General features: G+C 55.4%; 2 protein-coding genes across 2 annotated transcripts; both read right to left on the bottom strand.

The window, feature by feature from the left end:
• Positions 1-638: 638 nt before the first annotated feature.
• E0L32_011065 (uncharacterized protein) lies at positions 639-4,046 on the bottom strand (the record flags this gene model as incomplete). The annotated part of the gene is made up of 2 exons (XM_031133753.1): positions 639-3,471; positions 3,586-4,046. The coding sequence occupies 2 exons, from the start codon at positions 4,044-4,046 to the stop codon at positions 639-641; spliced, it is 3,294 nt and encodes a 1,097-aa protein (XP_030988708.1).
• A 2,667-nt stretch (positions 4,047-6,713) lies between these two features.
• E0L32_011064 (uncharacterized protein) lies at positions 6,714-8,212 on the bottom strand (the record flags this gene model as incomplete). The annotated part of the gene is made up of 4 exons (XM_031133752.1): positions 6,714-6,914; positions 6,985-7,148; positions 7,233-7,668; positions 7,760-8,212. 4 exons carry the CDS (start codon positions 8,210-8,212, stop codon positions 6,714-6,716), a joined length of 1,254 nt encoding a protein of 417 aa, XP_030988707.1.
• Positions 8,213-10,842: the final 2,630 nt, after the last annotated feature.

Here is a 10,842-nt window from a genome sequence, read left to right as displayed (position 1 = left end):
CTCCTGGCCTTCCCGTCGATGAATCTTGGTTGGTCTTGGTGAACCGTCAAGCAGCAAGCAAGCAGTGATGACGATTCGATTTGCACGGGTAGCTTGCTTTCAAAGTGTTGTGTGTGATGTTGAGGGATCACCATCCGTCCGGATGACAACCCTGCTCCTGACATTTGGGCGAGATGATCTGGAAATCCAGCCTCATCTCAAAAGCTATCTATCTACGGAGAGAGGCTCTCTCCAAAGGTGTATAATACAAGAATAATCCGAGCAGTAGCTTGTTGCAGCTTCGTACTATACAAATGTAGAAGTTAAATAATAAATAAGAAAACATTAAGCAAAAATGGCAACGGCGCTGACAGATCTGAAAAGCTCTGCAACCCGGTTTGCTGCGCGGTAGTAGAAATTACCAGCCAATGTGCAATTGCGCCTGTCCCAATGCTTGTTGACGAGTCGATCTTGTTCGAGGGCGTTTTTGTTCTGCCGTTCGTCTTGTTTGTTCTCCCGTAGGAAACCCCGTGTGTAAATGCCGTTGAAAAAGAAAAAGAAAAAGGGAAGGGGACGAGTACAGACTTGGTCGTCGTCAGGTCATACAATCTTCAGTGTCTTGTAGGTGAGTTTTGTGGTGTTGTTTTGGTATCGCTTTGTTACACGGCGACGCTGCCGGTCAAGCTCTTGAAACGCTGCTCGAAGGCCCTGACCTTCTCCTCCTCGAGCTGCCTCTGCAGCCTCTTCGTCTCGCGCACGGCCTCCTCGCGCTCCTCCTGCAGTTGCATCACCTCGATCTGGGCCGAGTTCATGCGGCCGACGACCTCCTGCATCTCGGCGTCGGCACCAGTGAGCGCCATCTCCAGCTCGGCGACGCGGGCCCGCAGGTTCTCGACCTGGCCGAGCTCCTCCACGGCGACTTCGCCGACGGGGCTGGTGTTGGACCTGCGAGGGCTAGGCCTGGGGCTCAGCAGGCGAGGAGACTTGGCCCCGTTGGCGAACAGCGGCGACAGGGGCGACTTGGGCGCGAACTGGCGCGGTGAGCGGAGGCCGCCGGAGCTGTCGCGGAGCCTCTGCAGCTGCGCGCTGTGGGCGTCCTTGAGGGTGGACAGCTCGTCCTCGTGGCGAGCAACGCGCTCCTCGGCAGCGGTCTGCGTGGCGACGAGCTGGTCCTCTAGCGTCTTGAGGCGGACCTGCATCGCCGCGATGCGCTCCTTGCTAGTCTTCTGCGCGGCATCGCCGCGGGCAACGGTCTCGTTGAGACGCATGCGGAGATCGGCATTTGCGGCGAGCTGGTTGCGGACCTGCTGAGCCAGCTCCTCGACACGGCGGGCAGACTCCTCGAGCTGCGAGGCGAGGTCTTGCTCCGTCTCGAGATGCCTCTTCTCCGAGGTCTGCAAGCTCTCGACCTGATCCCTGTAGGCATTTGCCTCGCTGCGGGCAAGATCGCGCTCAGAGACGGACGCGGCCAGGGATTGCTCAAGACGTTCCATGGCAAGCTGAGTCTTCTCATCCTGAGAAGCGCTGGCGCCTGAGCCGAGCTCAAGGGACTTGATGCGCTCCAGCGCATCGGCATACGCCTTTTGCAGATCCTCGTAGGCCTGCGTAAGCGAGTTGGACGTGACCGGGCCGGAGGAGCCATCGGCGCTGCCGTGGGATGAGGCCGATGAGCGGGGCAGTGCGGCCGGGATCAGAATATCCTTCTCCTTGAGCAGGGCCCGCAGACCAGCGATCTCTTGCTCAGCACGATCGAGGTCCATCTTGAGCCCGCCAAGGCCCTTTTCGACCTGCCACTTTTGCTCGATGGCTTCCTCGGCTCTACGGCGGAGAACATTGATCTCGGCTCGCAGGTTCGAGACCTCTTTCTCGTAACCTGCCTTTCGGGGAGAGCCGGACAGGAGACGTTCTCGCTCCACCTCGAGAACCTTGATTTTCTTGTCATTCTCACGGTTTTGGAACTCCTGCCGGTCAAGTAGATTCTTGAGAGCGTTGTGAAGGGCATCTCGCTGGGCCTCGACGTCCTTGAGACGCTCAACAAGCGCTTCTCTCGACTCGGTCTGGCCCTTGACCGTGTTGGACCGGGACAGGGGAGCTTGTTGTAGCTTGAAAGGCGGCGGTGCGGTCACCGAGTTGGACTTGGAGCGGCCCAGAGAACGGCGGTCGGGCTCTGGTTGACTGCTCTTGAGAGTCGTGTTCTCGGTCCTCAGATTCTGAAGCTCTTGCTGCATCTTGGTTGACTCATATGCCAACTTGGTGTGCTCAGCAGACTGCGCTTCGAGGCCCTCGACGCGAGCGCGCAGCTGAGGTACGATCTCGTCGCGCAGGTTATCTCGCTCGTTGGACGCATTCTCCAGCTCGCCCCTCAGAGCAGACAACAGGTCCTCGAAGTTATCCTTGACCTGCTTCTCCTCTGACAGTCTACGGCGCAGGACCTCGCAGCTGTTTTCGAGATCCTTGATTCTTCCCGAGGCATCCTGACTCCTCATTTGAGCCATGTCGAGGTGCGACGCCTTCTCTGAGAGCTCCTTGATCTGCTGGTCAAGCAACTTCCTCCTAGCCCGCTCGTCCGACAGTTTGTCCGTCAGCTCGAGTCTGATCTGGGCCTTTTCTTGCTCAGATCTCCGCTGGATCTGGGCAACTTCCTCCTTGCTGGCATCATATTCACTGAATTTGGCAGAGCTATATCCCGAATCGGAGAAGTAATCGCTGCTTCTTTTCCCCGGGGCTTGGGGGTTGTTGACCTCGGCTTGTAACCTGTCAACGAGATCTTCTAGGTCCATCTCGCGCCGAATGGATGCGGCCAGCTCGGCGCTGATGGCCTTCAACTCGTCCTCCATCTCTTCGATTTGAACAGGCGGCGTAGGTGTGACTGCTGGCGGTGTCTGTAGATAGGCTTCACAGTAGTCGAGTGGGTTTCTCTCTGTAACATCGGTTCTTGCAGAAAGGGGTCCTCGTCCAGATACCGTAGAGTCATCTGTGTAAGCGGTTGTCTGCCTTCCGGAAAAGGGTGACGGGAGCGGGGAGATTCCTTTGTCTGAAAACTCGGTGTTGGATGGCGACGATGTTCCCCAGCCGAAGAAAGTCCCAAGCTTCGAGGAGGCCGGTGACTTTGGGAGGGGTTTGTGTATGTCTCCTTTATCTGGAGAGCGAGTATTTGCCGTTTCTTCGGTGCTCGATTCGACTGGTGCAAGACTCAGGTGTGGTGGTGAGTTCTTGCGGGAAACGAGAGACATGGTAGAATTAGTATTACGATTATTGCGAGCGGGCAACACCAGGTCTGCCGCGGTGATAGGATCGGTAGGCAGATCCTCAGTGGGCGTAGGAGTGACGTCGTAGGCTGCGATTAGGTCCTCATGCTCGGACGATGTGTCGGACGTGCCCGTTTGAGGAGCTGCAGGGTCCTCGTCAGGAATGTTTCGTGACTCTCTGTCACCCGCGTAGGCGTCCACCTCTGATTCTGAGTACTCAGAGTCGGGCGAGCAAGGTCGTAGGCTAGACAAAAGATTAAAACATGTTTTCTTGAAGGCAATGTATTTGGAGGGTGTGCCGTAGGCTTTTTACCCAGGCGAGATGAGGGTTGTCCCAGACAAAGGGAGGTACACATACAAGGTGGCCTCGACCAGTCGTTGCTCCTTGGCCGCGGAGGTCGAAGAGGCAGTCCGCTCCGGGAACTCGTAGAGGGTCGGGCTGTCCACTGAAAAGGAGCGAGAGAAGCGCTGCTCAGGGCCGGGAAGGTCGCGTAGGATGTCGAGATGGCTGCCCGTGGTGTAGCTGACAGCCAATGGCGAGGCGGTGGCAGACAGAGGCTTCCGCTTGATGGGAGCAGGCGCGAAGGTCGGGCTGGCCTGTGCCGCAAGACTCTGAGATCTACCGCTCCGTGGGCTGGGCAGTGGACGGCTGGAGCCGACGGGGTGGTCGTCTTGTTTCCTGGTCAAGGAGAGTGGTGGTGGCCTGGACGAATGGGGTATCGAGCCAGGGACGAGCTCAGATGAAGCATTGGAGGTATCAGATATCAAAGAGTCGGAGGGGTGGTGACCCCTCGCGGGACGAGGCTCGAGGGCAGCCATGATATTAATGAACGAATTCCGTTGGAGGATCTTCTTCCCCTTCTGGACGAGCGAGTGTGGGAGAAGGTGTCTCTCGAGAAGAAAGACACAGACATTCAACAGGGTCAATCAGACCTCCATGGCTTGGCGGCAACGTTAGAAGCCAATAATCAGGCCGACTACTGGCTCGTAAAGAGGGAAGGCAATCTCTGGGGTTGCAGAGCCATGGCGGCAAAGAAAGGGATTGAGCGTGGAGGAGGAGAGCAGACAGGGGAGGCGAGGTGCCATCGCAGACAGGCGAGCTCCCAAGAGCCCTGTCTGTGGCCCAAACGGGATGACTGGCCACACTGGCTTTCAGGGATGCACGCCTCCGGACAAGGGAGGTGCCAACGGGCCCGGCTGGGGTGAGCACAGGGATGGGCGTCAGGAACGAGGCTCTGATTGAGCGACGCGCGCGAGAGGGCAGAAGCTTGGGCAGAGGATGACAGAGGGTGGTTGGACGGTTTGGGCCTGGCGCTGCCCTCCAGTGGGGGTCTGCGGGTTCGTCAGGGCCCAGTAGGGGCCTCCTTGATCCACCACCCAAGCCGAATCACATCCCTCCATCGGCCAGTTCCTGGCAGGGGAGCCTGGCCCGTCATTCAGTTTGCAGTTTAGCCTCCTGGCGCGTTCCTTGCAGAATGCAGACAGCGGCGATTTTATGGACCACAGGTAATTTAACTGTGGTCTTTTGGCGATACGCACTGCAACATTACGGGCAGCACTGGAAAATCACTGCGGAAATAGGACTGGCTGGCCGGCATGGAGACTAATTTTGCGCCTGTCTGTTGACTCCATTTCGAGATCAATCGACAGCACGCCCTGTTCCGCATCATCTTGGGGAATGGGGTAGGGGGGTGGATTTGCCTCTCGACTGCCGCCGCTGCACTACCTCCGTAGAGGGTTCCCGAGATGTCGACAATGTGCTACTCCGTATGTAAGGAGTTGTGACGCACATATGGAGGCATGTCTCTCATGTCGATTGGCCCCTGGCTTCCCAATGTTTCCGCCAAAAGTGACCCCGTGAACTCCAGTTCGAAACAATGGCGGTAGAGCGGTAGAGGGCGACTGCTGGTGATTGGCCGTTGTGGAGCTCAAAGGCCTGGGCGTGGCTTCAGGGGTAGTAGGGAGCCACCCACTTGTAGCGAACCTCCAAAATAGCTTAGCGCCAGGAACCAGGAACAGAAAGCAAGGGCCCATTCCTTCATTCTCTCGCTGAGGAAGCGAGCAAAGCGCGCCTCGACGCTACGGAGGAGACTATGTCGGGCATAGCAGAGGGATGGATGGGCTTTGCTCTCGCCAGCAAATGAGTTGCGCTCATGCTGTCCATGCTTCGTGGCTTCTGGAAATTAATGACTATTTCCCACTGCTATGGGGTTATGCACGTCGAGCACGTTGCGAATCACCACTATTCTTTTCATGGAAAGGCTCCCAGACTTACCAAAGCACACTAACTGTCTCTCGCCCAGTCGGGAAACCTGTGGAATCTTGATCATTTCTACATGTCCATTTTTGGTAATTCGATTTCTTTTATTTCTACTCGTAGAGATGAGAGGTAAAATTAAATCCTTTCCAGAACTCTCGGGACATCTGCACAGTGCTGAGATCGACCACCTTGTATCGGCTGTCCAAGTAGATCGTGAAGAACGCGCGGCATTGATGCACGCGGATCTTTTTCTTAATCCACCCAGGTTATTGGCACGGGCCAGCAAACGGCGCCTTCCATCCAGGGCTTCGCTGAGCCGCAGTCAGTGGCCCGGATCGCCATGTGAACAAGCGCGCCAGGGTCTATCGCATTGAATACGATTTGCACTCAGAGGTACCTACCTACGGAGTACAAGTTCGCGAGGATAGCTAGAAACAGGCAAGGCATCATCACATCGAACTCGCCAGAGAAATTCTGTCAGGCCGTGGCATCAAGGGTCAGGTTCGGGACTCGGCGCCAGCCAGCCGGGTTGTTTGATCGCCGAAACGAAACTGGTCCCTCGGTGCACGGTGTATCCGGGAAGCAAGGCCCAAAGCCCGGTTCTGTCTGCCCATCAAAAGAACTCTGATACAGCTACCGTTCTGTCCATGGCACCATCTAGAATTTCCATCGCTTCATTGTCGACTTCTGTCGAACCAGAGGTCGTGTAACGGGTTTCTTCCTGGTGATGTTTCATAGCTGGCGTGCATCCTCCCGCTCCCACCCATCGTCGGCCAGATCCTCACGAGCACCTCTACCCCGATCCGGACCTCGTAGCGAATGTACAGAATATGAACACATATTTTCAACACATTCACTCTCTGAGCCAGTATCACACACGCAATACGTATCACAATCTCCGGAACCACTCCGAGGGCTTCCATACCAGTTAAGCTTAACCCTTCTAGCGCGGCATTTGAAACCACATCACGCCAGAAGGGGCAAAGGCGGTGACGGTTTCAGTTATGTTGCATACCAGAGAGAGGCACGAGCCGCAGAGTCCATTTTATTCCGCGCGCTCCATCATTCCAAAGACACCTTAGCATGGATGCCAGCGTACCTAGGTAGGTGATCTTGCAAAGAGCGTGTAGGTATTGCCGTACGTAGTGTGTATACAGCACATGTCAAATATCTGACCACGAACGACCAGGACAGCTCACAGACAATGAGGGAACAAAACGGTGTGTTCATGTCAGTCCTTCCCCCTTAGCCCCCGGAGCCGGGACTGGACACGGCACCACTGGAAGCTCAGCATCGGCAGCAATGTCCACGCCCTGGCTTTCCTTGATAAAGTGCTTCCGGATCAGCTTGACACGGCTGTCGACAGTGGCTGAATTTGCCGGGTCGCCATAGTGGAGCGTGAAGCCGTCGGCATGCTGGACAAATTCCTGCACACCGAGTCAGTAAGAAACAATGAAAATATTACCGGTTACACCGAGAGAATTTCGCACGACTTACATTGCAGTTCGGAATGTTTCTCCCGAACTGGCTCCAGAACGCGTCGCCCGCGACGTACTTGCTCGTCTCGAGCTCCTTGAACCAGGCCGGCAGCGGGTCGGCGCCGACGGCAGGTAGGTTCCAGTCGTACTCGCCGGCAAAGTAAGGCTTGTTCACCGAAGCCACTGGTGCCAATTTCCTCCCGTGTTTAGTACACAATCCTAGACAATGCCGCCACGGGCGCACGACAGAGACGATGAGATACGTACCTAGATCGAGATCAGATCGCAGCTTCTGCAGGCTCGCCGGATAGTAGTGGTTCGAGAATACATCCACCTCCTGGATCCCCAGGTGCTCCTTGTTCACCCCGTACGTGCCGTCCACGAACAGCTTGTTCGGCGCCACAGTCTTGACGAACTTGCCAACGTCGGCAACCCAGGTCGCTGGGCAGTTCATGTCACCCCAGACGGGGCCTAGGAGCTCGTTCCCGGTCTCGTAGGCCCAGATGGTAGGGTCCTCGGCGTAGGTCAGGTTCGTGTACGGATTTACATGTGTGACCAGCTTCTCTATGTAGTCCTTGAATGACGCCACGATAGTCTGGTCCGTGTAGAACTGCTGTATCTGGGGGTTGTTGGCATCCTTGGCCTGCGTGAGGTTGAAGCCTGCCCATCGCAAAAAGTTGTACTTGCCCCCGTGATAGTAATCCTATTTGAAGAGTAAGTATGAATACTTGTCAGTCTGAGGTTACAGTCTTCCTCTCTCTAGATTTCGAATGATTGTCGAGCGAGATGCTTACATAGTTATCAGTCAGGGGGACCATCAGTCTCAGCCCAAATTCCCTGGCCTGGTACACCGCCCAGTCAATCGTCTCGAACGCCTTCTCGTTGACCTTGCCCAGCTCGGGCATCACGCTGAGAGGATTGCCCGTGCTGACGCCGAGGGTGTGGGCGCGGATGCTTGTGCCGCCCATGGCCTTGACCACGGCCATTGCTTCCGTAATGCGGCCTTTTGTGGGATAGCTTGCCTTGAGGGGCGCATAGTACGGCTCCCCGGGTGGCGGCGTGACGTTCTCGTCCAGACCTAGCCAGTAGACATTGGGTCCTACGGCCTTCCACGGTTTACCATTCAACAGGAGTGTGGGACCATCCCGGGTGATTGGAGCATCACGTATGTCCTTGCAGTTCGCACGCTTTTGTGGTGTAGCCGATGCCAAAACGCTCGCCGCCAGGAGAAGTTGCAGGCACTTCATTGTGCAATGCAAGAGGAGCAGCCGTTACCTCGGCCGCTGCTACTGAAATAGTATGGTGCCCGAGATAAACAACGTTCCGTGTACGGAGGCCCAACGGTGTCTTTGCGCATCCAATCTAGGAAAGGAAGTAGTTTTGGCCGACCTCAAACTCGATGTGCGCCAACTGAATATAAGAACAATGGAACCCAGCAGATATATGCAAAGACAAACGATAATATTTTGAAGGCTAGCCCGACTTTCTATTCGCTTTATATCACTCGCTAGACGGGAGGTTCGCAGAGTTCTTCCGGCAACGGCGACGCCCCCGCCCTGTCTATTGTCGAGCCATGCGGGCTCGCCTGCCTCATTTGCAATAGTGAAAAGCAAAGAAGCCAAGGGCTCTGGCTGGATCCTCGGTGGGATACAGGGCTTCTTAGATATTTCCTTGGAGAAAATGACTGAACAGCAGTGCTTTTGCGGCCTCTCTTGCGTTGTAACCGGGCCGCCGAGTCGAGGAGGGCGGAGGAACGGGCTCCGCCGCTCAATCAGGAAAGTGGGTCCTCTACTCGGCCCCGGCCCGGCAGCTTCTTGACGGCGGGCACCAGTGGGGAACGCGGCCGTTCGGCCCCCGGAAAGTGAGGCTTATCCGGAATTCACCGTGCAAGCGCTCGTAGAAAGCCATACGGGCCTCTAGGTACACAGGCTGCCCGGAGCTTTTGGTGAAGTAGTTGTTGTATGTGACGGGCGTACTTATTCCCGTGCCTCGCCGCATTCAGCTTCCCAGCAAGCTCTCTGCATTGAGTGATAGGTAGTAGACGGCACCGTGGAGTTGTTCGATGGGTAATATCAGGGATGAAAAGCGTTCTGACAGATCAGAAGGTAGAGAATACGCTATAGTATGTCTGTTGGAATTCTGCTGTGGCTGAGCCCCAAAGACGTTGGAAGTACTACAGGAAGCAGGAAGTCCGGGGTGGATCCTCGGACTCGGTGAGTAGGTGTGTATAGTCATTTGATCGGAATCTTACCATGGATATCTATGGAGATCAATAACCTTCCACTGTGAGTCTAAGCCCGATCTACACCGTGAAAGGGTCTAATTGACTGGGCGCTGGCCCAATCCCAAGGCTTTGGGCGAGGCGGAGAATGGAGTCCTGGCAATAGATGCGGCGATATAGTCTGATGTATAGTGGGATGGCCGGAAAAGGATGGTATCAAACCAGATAGAGCGTCGAAACTCAAGCTTCTGACGATGTGTCCACTTCGTCTATCTGTCAGAGCTGATGGGGCCGAGTTAGCGAGCAGAAGAACATCCTCGACGAGATCGTCTCCCATAGAGCATCGTGATATTTCGCCCTTTGAACTGCTCTATCAGGTAAGCCGAGTTTCGCTCGAGAGCCCCACGTGCCTATATATTCACATTTCCCAGCTCGAAATCCCGATTTGTTAGAAAGTACAGCGATAGGACATGGAGAGAACACGGGGAGGGCAATCCGTTTGCATCTAATCTATCTCTGCCCGCAGTTCTGGTGATTTCGTTCAGTCGCTACATGTTTCTGAATGTATCTCCATCAAGAATTGATTCTATCTTGGATTGGTAAGCTTCAGATCCATACCCAGCCTAACTGGCCACTTTCAACGTCTCCTGGAAGCCCTGTCTGGCCGCATTACGGCCAATCCCCTCCGCAGCAGCAGCCAGCGGCCGACAACTTGACTTGTCAACAAAGTGTCAGATTATGTCGAGCGTCATAGCAACAAGCTAACACTTTCGAGGGGAAGGGTTGCGAGCCAATGGGTGCAGTTGTTGGTCCAGTCAGGGTGATGAGATGGATCTCGTCAGCATTGGCGTTCCACATGAGATGAACTTGGCTCCCGAATGACTTCTCCGTCCATGTCGGAGATCAAAAGGAAACTACAACTCGCGACGATTGCGTGGTCAGAAGCATCATCTCATTTGTGCTCATGACATGGGACCATTTCTTTCCGGGTAGTGTCGTGATGCGGTAGTCTCGGGTGGAGGGTACTATTTTGAACGACCACACCTCTCTGCTCGAGAAAACGACGGGTGTCATGGCAAGAATATCTCTTTCTGCCTTGCCATTTGGTATCCGGAATCAGCATATACGCCGGTGGTGTTTCGACCCGGCTCTTCTACCGTCTATGGCACGGATGATCAGATGAGCCTGGCCTGGCAGACTGCGAAAAGTACATCAGACAAGGCATGGTTAGGTCGACGAGTGTCGAAGGGTTTCAATAACGATATGCACGGTTCTTGTAGATGTCACGGCTCGCTGAAAGGAGGTGACAAGCTGACTCAGAAAATTGCCAGTTCATGCGTGAGAATCGACCCCCATGCATGTCGTCGAGAGGGCGGAGGCGGAAGCGCGGGACGAGCGCTAAAAGGCCTTCCGGCAGGTGTAGACGCGGATAAGAAGAGAACCATGAGTGCGGCAGGCCGGAAAAGCTTGCGAGAATTCAAGAAAAGAAGCGCGGTATCACAAGGGGGAGGGTCGGGCTCGGCTGGTCATCTTCCCGTGGGTGGGAGGCAGTGCTAGGTAACTCAATTAAGGTGAGGTGTAGCTACCTAGGTAGTTACCTATATCGGAGGGCATCTGAATGCCCCAATATGGAAACCTGAGCCAGAATTGGAGATG

The sequence above is a fragment of the Thyridium curvatum genome (genome assembly GCF_004353045.1).
Source record: "Thyridium curvatum strain D216 chromosome Unknown NODE_97_length_144783_cov_81.221394, whole genome shotgun sequence".
Classification (NCBI taxonomy): Eukaryota; Fungi; Ascomycota; class Sordariomycetes; order Thyridiales; family Thyridiaceae; genus Thyridium; species Thyridium curvatum.
The sequence above is the reverse complement of the archived record's forward strand: the minus strand, read 5'-3'. Positions and strand labels throughout refer to the sequence as shown.